General features: G+C 33.0%; 2 protein-coding genes and 1 long non-coding RNA gene across 8 annotated transcripts in view; 2 read left to right on the top strand and 1 right to left on the bottom strand.

The window, feature by feature from the left end:
- The window catches only part of LOC106070851 (acid phosphatase type 7-like), a 24135-nt gene extending 11723 nt beyond the window's left edge, over positions 1 to 12412 (bottom strand). For 3 of the 6 annotated variants that reach the window (XM_013230832.2, XM_056027322.1, XM_056027323.1), the window contains exon 1: positions 211 to 344. The gene's annotated coding sequence lies outside the window, so the exon portion shown is untranslated. Of the gene's footprint in view, positions 1 to 141; positions 345 to 12285 lie in introns of those variants that run through there. The other 3 variants (XM_056027319.1, XM_056027321.1, XM_013230834.2) reach the window with 3 other exon arrangements.
- Positions 1149 to 5790, top strand: LOC129925883 (uncharacterized). Its single transcript, XR_008777646.1, has 5 exons — positions 1149 to 1528; positions 2801 to 2943; positions 3356 to 3455; positions 3858 to 3971; positions 4645 to 5790. It is a non-coding gene; the product is annotated as an uncharacterized LOC129925883 (long non-coding RNA).
- LOC106070850 (UBX domain-containing protein 6-like) lies at positions 10070 to 18454 on the top strand. The gene is made up of 3 exons (XM_013230830.2): positions 10070 to 10534; positions 13455 to 13748; positions 14786 to 18454. Exons 2-3 carry the CDS (start codon positions 13514 to 13516, stop codon positions 15892 to 15894), a joined length of 1344 nt encoding a protein of 447 aa, XP_013086284.2. The 5' UTR covers positions 10070 to 10534; positions 13455 to 13513; the 3' UTR covers positions 15895 to 18454.

Raw genomic sequence — 18454 nt, 5'->3', positions numbered from 1 at the left:
TTAGTATTATTTATATCTAGTAGCTACGACTTTTTTATATATTATAATATATATAATAATAATTAATTAATTATAATTTTATATTATAATATACAATATAGCACTATCTATATAATATATAGATCTAGTATATTATATTACATCCGATAGTGATACTAGTCTAGTCTAGATCTAGACAGAATCTAGATCTAAATCCTAAATCAAGATTACCACGATGAGATTATCATCACCTAGACCTAGAATCTAGATCTAGACTAGTCTGTAGATTTAGATCTAGATCTCTATACTGTATATATTTCCAAATCTTTGCCAAAATAAATAAACAAAATTCATTTTCCTAACAAGATTTTATAACTAGAATGATTTCCCTTGTAAATATGCACTAATACATATATAAATCTATGATGTAGACTGCAGTGGTTCCCAAACTTTTTTGTCTCCTAGACCCCTAAATTACCATATTTTCTGGTTTTCGGTAGACCCTCATTTTAACTTGCAATTTTTTTTAAATTCATCAACATTTGAAAAAAAAAAAAACTAATTTCTATCTGTAGTGAGTTGAAAAGTGAAAAATTAAGTTAAAGCTACATATACTAGTGCTAAGTTCTAGAGATCGATTTTTTTTTATTGATAAAATTCAAATTGAAGCCAATTAAAATAAAAAATAATATTAAATATGTATTGCTGGAATCACCAACCACACTGGAAATGTCTTTTTACAGGTTTATTATGATCCGTTGCTATGGATGGTCTATGTTTCAAATAGGAATTTGTTGTTTTATGAAGTAGTGGTTCAAACAACCCTATAAACAAAGCCCCATCAAAACCATTCTGGCGCGGTGTGGGGTAATAAGGTTTCATTGGGTAGATTGACCTACTTACAATCGCCCCTATAAAAACGTTAACGGATCGGTGTGGGATTTTAGTTATTGGGCCGTTAACGTCTTTCCGCTTTCGTGCCGGTGTGGGATTTCCCCAATCACGCCAGAACCAACATGATGAAATCTTTATTATAACATAAAAAACAATATTATGATGTTTTAAAATGTAGTATTAATCGTCTTAAAGCTAAATGTTGCTTTGAATCCTTTTTGTAAGTAATATTAAGATTTAAAAAACAATTAATTAGGGTTCTATTGGGAAAATCCCTATCTGGAATAGTGAAGTTTTACCCGTATGGGCCCAATGCAGACTTTTCGTAATCAAATAGTGTATGTGTGTGTGTGTCTGATTTTTTAATGTGCGCACTAAAAAAATATATCTATAATCTATATCTAGTAATATTTAATCACACATATAATCTAAAGTTAAAGGAGAACATATTTGTTTTTTTTTTGTTGTTTTTTTTTTAGATTTAGATTTTAAAGAAAAAGTTTTATACATTTTAACATTTTTTTCGACCAATGAAAAAGAAGCATTTATTTCTTTTAAGCTCGCGATATTCGGCACAAACTGGATTATTCAGTCTTCACTCTAGAACGTACACACGTGGATCAAATTAGAGCTAGCTAGATCTAGATCTAAATCTGTTAAGTTATTAGTTATACTACAAGTTATAGAGCTATAGTCACTCTAGGTCTAGTCAATCTAGACTTTCATTAATATAATAGATCTATTATAAATAATTATATGAGCTGTACTTCTTGATATCAATGCATATCATCGGCATATGTTCTTCAACTCATGGCAGCAGCCATGGAAATTAAATTGGAATGGTCGTAACTTATGAGTTAAAGTCTTAAGCCTAGACTAGTTTTATTATAATATCTAATAGTAGTAATAGGCTACTAGATCTAGTACGATATAATATTATTAATATATATATATATTATATATCTAGACTTGAGACCTATTAAATCTAGATTATTCTAGATCTAGACGACTTAACTTAAGTGATTAACATGCATGCGTTATGACTAGATTTACTATTTAGAATAGATTCTAGAATCTACCATGAATAGCATTTGCAGCAAAGAATTAGATTTAGTTAAGGACTTACTAGATCTAGATCTTAAATCTAAATCTACTACCTTTTAACTTTTAGGGCAGAATATTAGATCTAGTCTATATGCCTATCTAGTCACGTAACTGTAAACTAATACTTAGACTTAGGACTTTGGACACTTTGGTATATTAATATAATTATTATACTCATAGTACTCATACTCATATAGATTTTAGTTCTATTCTAATTCAAATATTTTGAGGTTAGAAAAAATTGACCTAGTTAGACTTATAAGATATACTAAGACTTAGTAAACTTAGATCTAGATCTAATAAAAGATAGTCTAGAATAGTCTAGATTCTAAATCTAGAATAGATGTTAGTTGTTATTAGAAAATTTAGTAGATATAGATTAATATAGAATAATATTTAATTATATATTGTTAATACAGACTGATCTTTAATTTTTGCATACTATAAAAGGCGATAGGTCATTTAGATTAAATAATTCTAGATCTAGTAACTAGTTATAGTCATAGACCTATAGACTTATAATCTTATAAAATAGAGATATTTACTTTGAAGAGACTAATGTACAATATTAGGCCTACACTCCAGATCTTGACAATCTAGTCTAGAGTTTAGAATGTTTAAATTTACACAAATAAATAAAATCAAACGTTTATATTGGTTTTAAAATTACAGATATTGAGATGTCTAGAAAAATATGTATATATATAGTATATATCTATATTACTATATAATAGACTAACACCACTAACGACTAACCCTATAGCTGCTATAGACTATAGCCCTATATTGACATTGTTTTTTGTTTTTTTTAATGTTCCTTCAGAGTTGAAGATATCTACTTGGTAGTCTAAACCTCAAAGGAGCTTAGGGAAGTGATGGCAGTTGCAGGGTATGAACCAGACGACCATGCAGAGACCAATGAGGCGACCAAACAGTCCATCGTGCATACCATATAACCAGGTCCAGGTAGCGTTAGATCTTTATTCACCAATACTCAATATATGTTAGATTTTATTTTTTTGTAAATTTTAAAGACTCTAGGCTCTATGTAATAGAATTAAATAGATCTATACAGATCTAGAAATTCTAGATCTATAAACTAGACATAGATCTAGATTATATTTAGATCTAGCTAGAATATCTAGAGGTCTTAATACTAATTATTATATTATACATTTTTCTACAATTTGATCTAGGATTCATTCCTATCTAGCTAAGGCTTAGGCTTTTTAAAATTTCATTGTGTGGATACTGTTATAGAAAAAATACAGAGTCTCATCATTAGGCTATAGCAACAGTTTTTCTTATACACCATACCATAAACATTTCAGGATTTGTCTTTATTGTAATTTTATTTTGTTTGTATTTTTTTTTTTAGAATGTCAGTTTTCTTTAAGGGCAGCTGACAATAAGAATTGTCTATGTATGCACTACAGATGCTGTTCAATATCTTTTCATGAGGAAGCCTGCTCAAAAAGGTACGAAGAATAAATTTTTCTTTAAGATTACTGATCAGTGACACCCCCCCCCCCCCCCAAACCAAATGAAAATTTTAATGAGATCAAATCGATTAAATAAAAAAAATGTAAAATAAATGTTAATCTTGTGAAACAATGTTCGAGAGCAATATCTTCAGCTTTTTGTCATTTCACTGAGATTTAAGTTCATTATTAATTTGCATAAAAAATTATAATGAACATTTATACAATGAAAATAGGGCCTACATAGAATTGTTTTTGACCTAATGTCATTATATAGCAACAATCCTTCTTGTATACCTTACCTTAAACATTTTGTGTTTTGCCTCTATTGTAATATATTTTTTTTTTTTGCATTCTTTAAACATTTTTTAAGTTTTTATATTTTTTTTTTTTTAACAGATCGCCACATTTTCTTTAGGGGAAGTTGACATTAATCTTTTAGGTTATTAATAACCTATGCATGCAGTACAGATGCTGTTCATCATCTTTTCATAAGCAAGCCTGCTCAAGAAGGTAAGAATTAAATTTTGCTTTTAGATTACTGATCAGCAATCTGAAAGAAAATTTTTAATGGGATGGAATTGATTAAATGTAAATAAAGAAATGCTATCCTAATTTTGAAATTTGCTGGTTGTTTTTTTTTTTTTTTTTTTTTTTTTTTTTGTTATGTTTTTTTTAAGTTTCACTGTGATAATTATTTTAATTCTAGAATAACTTTTCAGCCAACTTATTTTTAAAATTACCATAGAACTTTAATTACAACAGAATATAGTTGTATTAGTAAGAGCCTGTGATAAAGTTAATATAAATAAATTGGACAAAATATAATATTGAATGAATTGAAGCCTAGCTCGATCTAGTCTGCCATTGCACTTTTAGCATAGTCAAATACCAGTGCCACATTTGCTGACACCAATTCATAACATTTAATTTAAGGAGAAGATTGAACTCCAAATTTTGAAATACCATTAATTTTTGTGTTGCTTAATAGGCTTTAGAAGCAACTTAATTTTTGAGCACCGTTTATCATCAAGGGCTGGAAATATAACCGTTAAATAGTATGTCCACATAGATAAATGTAAGGTCTTCTGATGTTTAATTGTTAGATTCTTTTTATTATTAATACAGCTTGAAGGTAGTTTTATTACATGACTATAATATTTATTTGTTTGTTTGTTTGTTCCAGCTGCTGCATGGAAGTCAAATATGAATTATTGCCACCAGTCTTGAAGTCAGCTTGTAAAGAATGCTAAGAATTGAATGAAAATGCTGTCTTGATATCTTGTTTGCGCTGTTATATTTGTCTTTTGTGTTGGTTAATTATTCCATGAATAAAAAATAAAAAAAAGTTAATTGTGTAAGTTTGATTTAAGAATAAATGATCAGAGCATGCAAGTCTTATATAGTACGTTACCAAAAATTGTATTGTTTGCTAGTGTTCAAACCCAAAAATGTAATTTAACTTGTTCATTACTTTATAAATATGTTGACATTATAGCTAGATGTATATAGAAATCATGCACTGATTCAATTATTATAATTTCCAAACAATTATGTCAAATAATTCTATTGCTAGATCTAAATCATCAGTGTGAAATTAGACCTATGTAAAAGGTTAAAAATCTCATACTAAACCATTGAGCTGCATTTGAACAAAAAGGGCATTATAAACAAAAAATCACTAATGAATTTGTTTTAAATTACAGTATTGAAAAACATTAAAGATTATTCCTAATTAAGCCATAATAAAATTTAATGACTGAACCATCGGAGACAGTATTTGCATGATAATACATAATTTAGCCCTAATAAATATTTCAGTTACTAAACCATTAGGGCCAGAATTGGACCGATAATGGCACAATAAGGGTTATCCCTAATTGAACCCTAATAAATATTTCAGTTACTAAACCATTCAGGCCAGCATCGGACCGATATTGGCACAATAAGGGTTATCCCTAATTGAACCCTAATTAATATTTCAATTACTAAACCATTAGGGCCAGCATCGGACCGATATTGGCACAATAAGGGTTATCCCTAATTGAACCCCAATGAAAATCTCAGTTACTAAACCATTGGGGCTAGTATGGGCTTGATTAGGGCGCGATTCTGGAAATCCCCAATGAATCCGGAAGTGGGTTTACCCATTCTGGGCCGATATTGGCACGATTAGGGTTGCCCGTCTTGGTCCCTAATGGGAACCTAATGACGCCAATGTGCAAACGGTATGCGCACCCATTAGGGGCCAATTTGGGCTATTTAGGGCTGCAATTAGGGCAAAGGGGGATAACCCTAATTAAAACTGATACTGGGCCGTAATGGGCATGTTTATAGGGAATAAATATTTATTAATTAGCCTTAATTATTATTGTACAAGTTTTCGCAAAGAGCTGTTTATCAATATTTATCATGTATTTCTTGATATTTCACGTGTGGCTCAAATATTGAGTCCGTGAAGATGTTATCACTAATAAGAGAAGGGGCAAAGCCATGGCAGTCAGCTTTGAGCAGGAAGGGTTTATAAGACTTGGCTGGCTATACCCACCTAGCAGAAGTACAACTGAACTCAAAACTCTGCTGCCTTGCAGCTCAAACATTGGAACCCTATAAACAAAGCCCTATCAAAACCATTCTGGAGCAGTGTGGAGTAATAAGGTTTCATTGGGTAGATTGCCCTACTTACACTCGCCCCTATAAAAACGTTAACGGATCGGAGTGGGATTTTAGTTTTTGGGCCGTTAATGTCTTTCCGCTTTCGTGCCGGTGTGGGATTTCCCCAATCACGCCAGAACCAACATGATGAAATCTTTATTATAAAATAAAAAACAATATTATGATGTTTTAAAATTTAGTATTAATTGTCTTAAAGCTAAATTTTGCGTTGAATCCTTTTTGTAAGTAATATTAAGATTTTAAAAAAATTAATTAGGGTTCTATTGGGGAAATCCCTAACTGGAATAGTGAAGTTTTACCCGTATGGGCCCAATGCAGACTTTTCGTAATCAAATAGTGTATGTGTGTGTGTGTCTGATTTTTAATGTGCACACTTAAAAAATATATCTATATCTAGTAATATTTAATCACACATAGTGGGTCAACCCTGAGTTAAAATAAGGAGCCGGCGAATCTAATGCAGTTTGCTGCATACATCACTACACTTTGTCAGAACCTGTGACAATTTATTTTTTCACTTTCGTCGACCCCTTGGAAGTTTTTGTAGACCCCTGGAGGCCTGAGGGTCTATATAACCCACTTTGAATTGTAGAGAGCTATATCCATAGAACTATAGTAGGCCTATATATACGTACCGTTAGATGATGTCTAGATCTATATATATCCCAGAAAAGCAATAGATTCTAGGTCTACATCTTATCTTTAAAAATACTGACATTACTAAAAAAAAAAAAGATGTCATGATTACGTCCTACGCGTCTACAAGTCATGGTCTTTCTCAATGTCGTCACTGACGTCACTAGGGGGGTGCGGTCTTAACCGTCATATCACGTTGGCTGTGTCTTAAACGGGTGAAACCTGCATAGAAAAAAAAGTGAATATTGGCAAAAACTAGAAAATAAAAACCCGATTGGAAAATTTTAATATCGGCAAAAACTAGCAAATCAAAAAGAAATAAATCTCTAAATATTCTCCGTAGGTATATCCCCTAATCTAGATCTATATATTTTATTTTTAGGCACTATTGCATAGATTGTGTTTTCTTTGGTACACATGTCCAAAAGTAAATGATAATAAGGGAGATGCAAAGGTAGTCTTTTTTAAGAACTAAAATTGCTTGTAGGCCTATATGCATTGCAGTTATTTTATATTAATTAGGCAAAACCGAATTTATTATCAAATTTTAATAACTTATTTTTTTATTATGTGACATCTTTTCATCGTCCAAGTAGAACATTTCTATATTAGCAGCAAGATCGATTTTGTAAAGTAGGGGTTTGACCCATTGGAGGTGTTACAGAGCAAAGAAGGTTGGAATGGCTCGTGGAGCTTTATTTGTACTGGGGACTATTAGGGGAACAAAATATATATAAATTACTCACAAATACTATTTTTTTATCTTTTCAGTCTGTGGTGATTCTAACAGAATTCCAGGACCTCTCGGTGTCAACTGGTGGAGATTAGTTGTCCCGGGACTTCATTGGGGAAAAAAATATCGCCAGACCAGACAATTTGTAAAGAATAATCAATCTTAGATTATATATATAGTCCTCTAAACTTCTTATGAGTTCACTGTAATGCTGTTTGGCCTCAGTCCTGGGTTGACGATAAGTTAACATAAAAAAAATCGTACCGGTCTGTCCAATTGTGGAGTTTCGCAACGTGATATCCAGGAACATTGTTGATTAGCCCAGCAATGGGTGTTGGACATAAAAACATCAGATCAATAGGAGTTCAGGCTGATATGTCAGCTGGTAAACGATCCAACAAAATCATTAAATATGAATAATTTTGTATCTTCGACCTTGTAAAGAACATGAAAAACTGATTTTTTGACCACTCGCACCTATATCTGCGACTACAAGATAACAGAGCCTGTATACACAAGCCTCCCCCACAGTTCATAATGACTGGGTACTGACTGACAATACACCATCCATAAAAACTTCTGTGTCTGTATGTGTCCCAGAACTGTTGGACTTTACTAGAAAATAAAGACATTGACCTTCAAAACTTTGGAGATCATGCATTTCGTGTGAGATGTAAGCCCATGTGGGTTGTATGCGGATTTTCAAGCGTCTAGGGCAGGAAAAAGGACAAGCAAATGAAAACAAGAACTATGAACAATTTCTGAACAAAGGTTTTACATTTGTTTTTGTGATACCATAAAATTCGTTTTTTTTTTCGTTTTTTTTTTGCAATGTATCTTTTAAAAAATAAAGTGAAAAAAATAAAGATCGATTCAAAAGGCTCTTTTAAAGAAAACATTTTATTGCCTCTTCAATGAAGTGTTTCTAGCGTCTACCCCGTTTTTTACGACAGTACGAACCAATTTCTCCCAACTAACGTAACATGGTACTACTGACGTTTTTTTGCGTGAAAAGAACAAGATACCTTTCTTAACATGAGGATGAACTTAGGATAACACGCCCATTACAAACTCGCATGAACTACTGCAGTTTTCCTCAAGCTTTGGTGAGGGGCACCACATGGGGGGAAAGGCGCTACGTCCTGACCAATGGGGAGGGGGTGAAGCAATTCAAATTATTTTACATGAATATATTTAAAAAGTTGTCTGTTCATTCTAGTTATCAATCAAATTTTGAATATTAACCCAGTGAAATGACATTATATCGTAAGATAAAGACTTCGTATCATCTACTATTAAGGATCTTTTAAAATGTATACAGTTTTCGTGTGAGGCATCTGCAAAAATATCAATTAAAAAAATGTTTGTAGAAGACATTATAAAACGCGGCAAGGCTTCTTACTGAACGTGTAGATGATCTTAAGACATAAGTGCGCAATATATATCTCAAACATCCCTCATTTAATAGGTTTGGCCAATGCTGCCTTCTTCTTTGTTTATTGAGCAACTTTTTCTTAAACTTGTATAAATAGTGCGCTCAGATTGCAATAAAATACTTCATTATCGAAGCGTCCCAATTCATTATAATTTAACATTGACAAGAGCTCTTGTTACTATGGGAAGAAAAATGTGTTGAAGAAGACTCAAGCTGAGTACGAAGGAAAACTCTTGGAGGAGCTAACAGCGCTTCAACAAACCACCTTGCAGGATGGATAAAGAACCTGATGCCTGTCTAGTACTATCTCCAGAAAGAACGTTTTCAGTTACACAAAACAGTTTAAATTATCTACATAACACTATTTAAAAAAAAACAAACTTAACGTCGGTGGTTCCAACTATAAATGTTTGAGAGACACTGATCATTCGCCTCGAATGTCTCTCACACATCAGATACGGACTGATCACCTCTCCTTAATTGAATTTTATTTTATTTGACCTGCAATTTTAAAATTCTTACTAGTAGAAGATAGTTTTAAGGAGAACGAGTTTCTGAAACTCAGAAATGCTGAACAGTGGGATTTTAAAATAGAATCGGCTAATTTTATATTTGTGCTAAAATCGATGAAAGTGAGCAATCAGCTTACTGTATTGGTCCCACAAAAAGAATTAACCATAGTTTCTATTGGGAAAATTTGGATAAAGTTGATGGCGGGGGGGGGGGGGGTGACTCCGGGTAACACCCTGAACTAACTGCACCGGGTGACACCGTTCCCAGTGACGCCACTGCGGTCAAATCTAGAGTCTAGAAAAGTAGAATATTCTAGATCTAGACGGCTACAAGCTTTTAGATTCTTGCCTGGTCGTGCGGTTTGCGCGCTGGACTATCGTTCAGATTTATCGATGGCCCAGGGTTCAAACCCTGCCCGCTTCCATCCCCCGTCGTCCTGAGGGAGGTTTGGACTAGTAAGTAATTATCTTCAACTCTGAAGGAACATCCGAAACATATAAAACAACAAACATCAAATAAACAAGTTTCCCTTGGAGTCGGTTAATATTTAAATTTTGATCTAGATTCTAAATCTTTCCATAAGTCTGGCGCTGAAAATTCTAGTAGTTCTAGATCATACCAAGGCTATAAAATACTAAAAAATTTGCGAACTTATTATTTCATTTCCTTAAAAAACACCAGTGACCAATACAAACATCCGGTTACTGGTTAGCTATGCTCTTGCAGGTCTGTTTTCATCTTTATCAACTGCAAAATTTCACTGGCTTAAACTGCAGGATTCCAGATATAGATCTACTGTCTTTGTTATGACAGACGAAGACGTTCAACACTCGTACTTAGAACGAGTTTTTAATATATTTAGTGACACTCTTCTGCCAATTATCCCAGATTGTGTTTGGGACAGCTGGAATAATGTTTATTTAATTGGTAGCGATCTTGCAAACGAAATTTCGAATGCTGACATTCAGTATCAAATTCTGATTGTTTTAATTACTTGGTTTGTTTTGAATTTAATTCTTATTAAGTTGGCCTGGAAAGTTTTTGGTGAAGACAACGTGAAACTGCTGACATTTAAAGACAAAGGTAAACATCTTCAGTAACTTCTGTCTAAAGTTAAAGTATAAAGTATAATAAAGTATTAAACACTAAAACACATAATTTAAAAAAAATATATTTAAATATTAGAATAGAATTCTACGTTTGAATGTTTATAGCTCCTTAAGCCTTAATGGTTAGTCCTAGGAAAAAACTGGAAACATAAACTCATCATCCATTTGTCAATAAAGTTAGATATAACTTTAACTTAACGAACACTCTCAGTACACTAATAATGGACACTTTATTTTATTGTATTTAAAAATAATATTATCTTCAACTTCCATTTTTAAATATATCAATTCTTTTTACACCAACTAAAGACTGACAAGTTAGTGTTACTTTTCCCACTCAATTTCTCCCTGCACAGCTAAACCCTTACGTCAGAAACTTCATAAAGGGCCATATACTGTGTCCTACCTAGATCTAGTAAACCTAACAAAAAACAGTGACCTCGCAAGTCTAACCCACTCACTCCACTCAGTGATTGTGACCTAATGTGGTACCTGATCGATCAATAATTCTCCCTCCTGCTACGTTTTTTTTTCTGATACTGTGCTGCTGATAAAATGATTAGGGTGCCAAGGAGAGAAAGAAAGAGAGTAGGATTGTGCCTCTCATAAAAACTTTTTTTTTTCATATATATATTGTTACGAATCTCACTATCCAGGCTCTCTGCAAACTGCACCATACACCACCAACTTAAAGAACTTGACAACTCAGGGCTCCAAAGTAACGTAACGCTTTAATGGTTGAATAAATAACAGCCAATACTGTACAATTGGCAACACGTGCACTGTACAAATATCTCTTCGATAACACCGTTCCGCTGTATCAACTCTTGCACTGGCCTCTCCGTCTCGTTCCGGGCTTGCACTGGGTTCAACAGTTCAGGACTGACTTCACACACTAGGCTCGTTGTGTCGGACTCGATCGCAGACCAAGATCAAGACGCCGTTCGTCTCAACTGTACTTGATAGTACTCCGCACTGAACCGTCGTAATGCTCCGTACAGAACCACACCGCTGAACTGTGCTGTAGTCGACCGTGTTCTGAACTCCTGTCGTGAACCTCCTTTCTGAACCTTGCAGTATTGAGCCCCTTTTCTCGACCGTCTTGACTGCGACACCTCCGCTCTTTATATAGGGTCCCTACTGGCCTTCTAGAACCGGACAGAATGCCGCTCGACGTTTCTAGGTGGTCAGATGACTACAACTCTCGTGACGCTGCGATCCTTCCCGAAATGTCCTGTTGACACTCGACTCGGCTGACAGTCGTAACTCGTCACGGTTGACCGCTCGTCTAGCGCTGGCCTGGGGCGATTTGCGTCGGCTGACTACACTCACACCACTACCCCCATCTGTGCCACCACCAGGTTTATAACAATATATATATATGTTATCTCCAACTTCGCCCCTCATTAGCACTATGTTTAGCAATATTCCCTTTCTTTTTACCCATTCACATCACACTTGGTTTACATCTAAGACAAAAACAAAATTAAGTAAGAAAATGTTATTATACAAAATAAATAAAAGAAATTAAATGTTCATTTCCCGGCCTTGAGTTACATCCCTTTGATATGCATTTTCAACATTAAAATAGTGATCGTTAGTGTCATTGATAGTGACAAATGAATGTTATGGAACACCCTATATGTACACTAAGGTTATGACATTTGTGTGTTTTTAGGCCTTTTTACAGGCATTTTAGATAGGCAATGTTTAGCTGATACTTACATTTTTTAAAGAAAATCTCTTTAACCCTTTCTGTTCTAGAAGAAATGAAATGGCATTGTCATACCAGTGCTCGCTGAACCCATGTAAAACTCTTATTTTTCAGAGTAAACGATACCGGTACCAAATGTGTCTGAACTATGAAGAAATGTAGCATGATCAAAACAATTTATATAGACTAGTTTCATCATAGCTATCTTAATAAAGCCTACTTTTAACAAATATTGTTTGGTGCTAATATCAGAAAATAGGGGGTATTCAGAAGACGAAAATTACTCTAGATATATATAGATATAGACTATATATAACTATAGTGTCTATAGAACTAGTTAGTCTAGAGCAGTGTGACTGTGAGTGGGTCTAGACTCAATAGTATAAGTCTAGACTATCCTAAATATAATTAGGCTTAGATTAAGATCTACATATCAAATATAGATAGAATAAATAATATTGGAAAGCTACTAGATTATCATTCTAGATCTACTTGAAATTATATATATATATATAGTTAACCAATTTCAATAATAATAGATCTACTAATAATCAACTACTATCTACACAACATAACAATGCAAACTAATAGATATACTACTCTAAATATAGTATTATCATATCACCTTTCAATAGTACCAGTTGGATAATATTAACCCATTTTACATTTAGATTTGTAAGGAGGAGGAGCTATCAAACTATCAAAAACAATGGTCTTATCATCTCCTGTTATGTGACATTTTATCCACTTTCATCCCCTGTCGGCCTGCGGGAGGTTTGGACTAGGAAGTAAACTATCTTCAACTCTGAAGGAACATTCGAAACATGTAAAACAAACAAAACAAACATTTTTAAGATAACTTTGCAAAACTAAAAAGCTAGAGAAAGGATCCATTTTGTAAAATGTGATTATAAATTTTATATGTTGAAAATCACACCTGGCTATAATAGAGACCCACTTCTTATTAGTTAAAAAGGTCAACATTAGCAGGGTGGCAGGAGCATTACTATCTTTTAGTAGCTGTAGGATTAAAACTGTAGACACTTAAATATAAACACAGATAGACCATCAAATAAAAATATTTCAGAAACATTTACAAGCTGATTATCTTAAAAGCTATTAATATTTTGTGTTGTTTGATTTATACATTAAATGAAATAGAGTTAATTTTTTTTTTCAGATAGAATCAAACACCTAAAAAAGGAGTAGTGTTTCTTACAAAATACTTAACCAGATAAAATGGCTGCTATCAAAAGATTTTTTGAAAAACGTAAATTAAATATAAAATTTAAAAAAGCAGGGGAAGGGCATCGTCTTGATGAACCATCATCAAGCGTACAGGCTCCCAAAGTGTCTGTTGCTTCTGTTTCTAAACCTAGTTCAATAACGAGAGAGCCAGAAACTGAAGCAGCAAGAAGAGCTGCTGCAGAAGCTGCATTGGCAAGAATGGAAGCCAAACAGCAAATGAAAAATGGTAAATATAGTCTTATTCTTGGTGTTTTCTTTTTCAAATGAGCATAAAGCTAAACCAATGTTTTTACCATGAAAGAGAATATTTTAATTAATTTACTTTCAGTAATCCTTTTGGGTGTGGCTATTTTTTTTTTTTTTTTTTTGGCTTAATAAAACGAGACCTTCTTGTGGTGTTGCTTTCAATTCATCTTTGACTTGGTCTTGCATTGTATCCTGAATTTTTGTTAGGGGAAAAAAGTCTGTTTTCTTTTTTAAATGTGCTTAATTCAGATCTAATGTATATAAGATTTGCTCTGTCAAGAATACATGTTAGGGAACAACATGCATGTTTTTCTCAATTAGTTGGGCTTATAAGAAAGTTATCAAAGGGTATGACCATGTTGTTTGCATTGCCTTTTAGCTTCGTGCTGATGGTGGCACATCAACTTTGATAAGGTCACCCATCTAAGAGAAGGAAAACTCTTACTCCAAAACCTCTACTTTGTGGCAATATTCTTCTGTGTGGGTATCAGGGTTTTGGAAATAACCAAAGGTCAAATAACCCTGTTGCCTACTCCAATATCCTTTTTGTTAAAGGTGAATAAAAGTGGACACTTCCCCTCCCTATGTGCATTTTAAGGGAGGTCTGCATTGCACTTTCCCAAACAGAGTTCTTTGACTTTCATAAATATATGCTCTGTGGATGGCATCAAATGGACCTTTGGCTAAATTCACCTTGTACCATGGATATTCCTATTAGATTTTCTTTTATTTTAATATAGGAGCAACATGCATGACCCATTACTTCCTGGAAATGCTGGGATTATACTAAAAACCCAAGAAAATCCCCAGCCTACAATTCAATTGCCTTTTAGATTAAAAAATAATGTATGTATCAGATTTTTTTATAGAATATACTTTAACCAGCTATCAATATATCGTAGCTAATGCAAAAAAAAATGTTTTTGATATTATAAAGTTTGTGTATGCACTTCAAGGTCGAATATTTTTTTTTTTAGCAAAACACTATAAAATGCTGAAAATATTTTGCTTTTTCAGCTGACAGCATGGTAGTTCAAAGAGCTAGAATGAAACGTCAAATGGAAGAAGAAAAGAGGAGACTCTTGGAGGCTGAGAAAAAGGGGGCTTCAGCAAGAGCAGCACCTGATGAGGTTGTTAAAGATTCTGCTCCAATGCTTGAGACTGTTCTCTATAAGTGTCCTGATATTGGACCACAGTTGCTTCCAAAATCAGAAATGGAGTCAGCGATTCATCGGTTTCTTTTAGAAAATTATGAAGATGAGCCAGAAATGACATCAGCTCTCATGATACACACTTTGAATAAGAATAAAGAGAAGGTTAAGACATGTGTGGAAACACTTGTAAAATATCTAGATAACATAATTAACAATCCCACTGAGGAGAAGTTCTGGAAGATTCGTCAGAGCAACAAAGCATTTCAGGAACGTGTTGCATGCTTAAAAGGAACGGAACAATTCCTGCTTGCGGCTGGGTTTTCCTTGAAAAACCTCCCATTTGAAGATGGTGAAGCAGCATTTTATGTTTTTGATTCTGAATTGGCCAAAGATGTGGATCGTTTACAAAATATGAAAGAAATTTTGCTCAAAGCAGAACCCATACAACCTGAGCTGGACCGGGATTTGAAAATATTTCACCCATCAAAATCAGCTGCCTCTTTTGAAATTCCTGATGAGTTTTATGCCATTAGTCCAGAAGAATTAAAAAAGGAACATCAGAGGCGAGAAGAGGCTGCTGAGAAACTAGGGATGCTACGTACTAAAGCAATGCGAGAGAGAGATGAACAAAGGGAATTAAGAAAATACAGATATGTACTATTGAGAGTTAAGTTTCCTGATGGCATTTTGCTGCAAGGTGTGTTCCGAGCACAAGAAAGCATGAAACAGGTGTATCAGTTTGTGAGAGAAAATCTGGTTAATGACTGGATGCCTTTTCACTTGACATCTGGTACTAATAATAAGCTTGAAGAAGGGGACATGACTCTGGCAGAATTAGGCCTTGCTCCAGCTGCAGTTGTCCACTTCTCATGGGATGCTGATGTACTAAGAGAAGCAACCTCACAGAAAGGTTCAAATATAGCAAAAGTGCATCTCCTGCCTGAGCTTATGGCTAAAATTCAGAGCTTATGAGATTTCATTTCAATTTTTTTTTGTCTTAAATTTTTGAGACGACATTATTCAATAAAATGCTTTGTATCTTTAAATGAAGCAATTTATAAGCAAAGATGGAAAATATGTATTTCTTTAAAGTAATGCTGTTGTTTAATAAGATAATTATATATTTCCAAGTGTAAATGTTCTTGTTTCAACACTATGCCATTAAATTGATTCATTCAGTATTCTAGTTATTTCACTGGAACTTGAAATTTTTGTCATATAGAGTAACAAAAGAGCACTGATTAAGACCTTATAATTTTTTTTTTCTAGAGGCTGGAAAGAAGCTATAAAGTCACTTCTCCATTTAAAAGAGTAAATCATAGACTAGTTTTATATCACTAGCTTTACATGTAAAATGTTAGAACTTGTAATATATAGCTACATTCTAAATTTGCATGACAAACAAAACATGAATTTAGGTAATCTAGAGACCCAACTAATATTTTCAAGTTATGATTTTTAAAGGGGTGATGTAATATTGAGCCAATTGATGTTATCTAGACCTCTCTAAAGCTTTTAATAATGTTTACCATCTTAGCTTACTTTGAGCTTTCTTTATACATTAAATTTCTTCAGTATTTCACGTTTATGACATGAATGGATCTTGGTTGAAATAATAGGTTGGGAGAACATTGTGATGCATTTGTATGAATAAATAAATATATGTAACAGAATACTCAGATATCAAGATTAAAACACATTGTTTTGGTTCCATTGAGACAAACTCAGAAATCTTTCTTAAAAAGTGCTGTTTCTGCTTAAAAGGCTGTTTTGTATCGTTTTAATATGAATAAATATTAGCGGTACAATGGAAGTCAATGGTAATGTGTAAAGATCATTCTGATAATAAAATATTTATTTTTATCCACACTTTTATTGTATGATGTTTTGTATAAATGTAGTCTTTTTTTTTTAAATAAAGTAATTTTAGTCATCTATTTAATTGAAAATTTGGAATCACTTGGGTTTTAATAATGGTAATTTTTGTTCTTCATATGTCTGCCTACTATGATCATATTATTCTCTTTCTTGGTAAAATATTATTATTGGTCCAAATGAATGGAAATACTGTTTGACTACAATTGTGTACCTCAGCCTTACCATTATAACAATATTGATGCAAACATGTACAACATATGCCCCTATTTCTTAGACATGAACATATGCTTTTATATAGCGCTACTTTCATGCTTATAGCATGCTCAGAACGCTATGGTCCAATCTCATTTGTGTAACCGTAATGCATTTCTTTCATTTGAATACAATCCTGAAAGAGATGAAGACATTATACAATGAATAAATCTAGCATGACAGACAATTTGCCACATTTCTTAAGAAGACTTAAATCAGAATTTTAACTCTTATGTCAAGGCAGTCCTACTGTATGGAGCTAAAACTTCGAGAATAACTGAAACTACAACAAATGTTTGAGAAATATCTTGAAAATATAATGATACCATTGTGACAAAGTAGCAAATACCAAACTTTGTGCATGGACAGAGAAATATAGAGGTGTAGATCTTAGAAAGAAAATGGAGTTTGACTGGTCACACCCTAAGAACCTGAGAAGTCAGGGAAGATCTAGGAACCAGTTAAAAGACTAGCAAGAGACCATTATTATGTTTGTACTAAGGCCTTATGTTCCATGTTTATGCAAAGGCAACACCTTTTTATTGTGCTCCCTTTTAGTGTTTCTTTTTCTTCCTCTGGAAATCATTGAAAGTTTCTGTCATTAAAAAAAAGTAGCAAGCTTCATAATTTTTTCTGGCTATTTTCGAAATTTCTGCAACAAAAATATAGGAAGCAAAAGCAGGTTGTTAAAATTTTAAATTTAGTTTGAGACATTTCTGCTATCTTGAAAATAAAAAAAGATACTGCTAAGATGGTACTTAGAAAACTTCACATCTTTAATGTTATATAAATTGAGAACTTTGGGAGCTGCCATTTTTGGAATAAAATCACTCAAGTAATTTTCAATTGTACCAGATTATTTGTAAAGAAGTGAAAAAAAAGTGTTTTTTTGTTTGTTTATTTTGGAAAAAAAAAATCTTGATGAAGACACCAAAAACTGCAGAATGTGTTTTTAAATCTTGCTGTGTAAATGTCTTGTATAATACTTTGAACTGCATAATATTTATCTGAATGTTTTTTTTTTCTTTAGACATTAGAAAAAAAAGTTTTTGCTGTTCTGAAATATTATTGTCCTGTGATACATTTATTCAGTCATCCTATAATTTATCCTTTGACTTGGTGTTATTACAAATTTAACATGGTGGTTTCAGCATTTTAACTTGACTTGTTTGTTTCAGTTAACTTCTAATTCAAGACATTCAGAATGTACACATTTGAATCTTTTCTATGTGCCTATATATACATAGATAGTAATTTACTCCTTACAGTTTCTTTTTTTTCTGAAGGATGTAGAGAGACTTTGAAAGAGCATATTACCAATTATGTTTTGTTCCTCTGTGTTGTTCCTCTTGGTGGTGTAGAATTTAAATATTTGAGATCAATAAAAGTTTTAATAGTTGTG

The sequence above is a fragment of the Biomphalaria glabrata genome, chromosome 4 (assembly GCF_947242115.1).
Source record: "Biomphalaria glabrata chromosome 4, xgBioGlab47.1, whole genome shotgun sequence".
Taxonomy (NCBI): Eukaryota; Metazoa; Mollusca; class Gastropoda; family Planorbidae; genus Biomphalaria; species Biomphalaria glabrata.
The sequence above is the reverse complement of the archived record's forward strand: the minus strand, read 5'-3'. Positions and strand labels throughout refer to the sequence as shown.

What these genes read in the sequence shown, in the direction of transcription:
- LOC106070850 (XM_013230830.2), top strand. Translation starts at nt 13,514, where the DNA reads ATGGCTGCTATCAAAAGATTTTTTGAAAAACGTAAATTAAATATAAAA. An exon ending in CAAACAGCAAATGAAAAATG is followed by an intron (nt 13,749 to 14,785) that starts GTAAATATAGTC and finishes TTGCTTTTTCAG; the next exon opens with CTGACAGCATGGTAGTTCAA.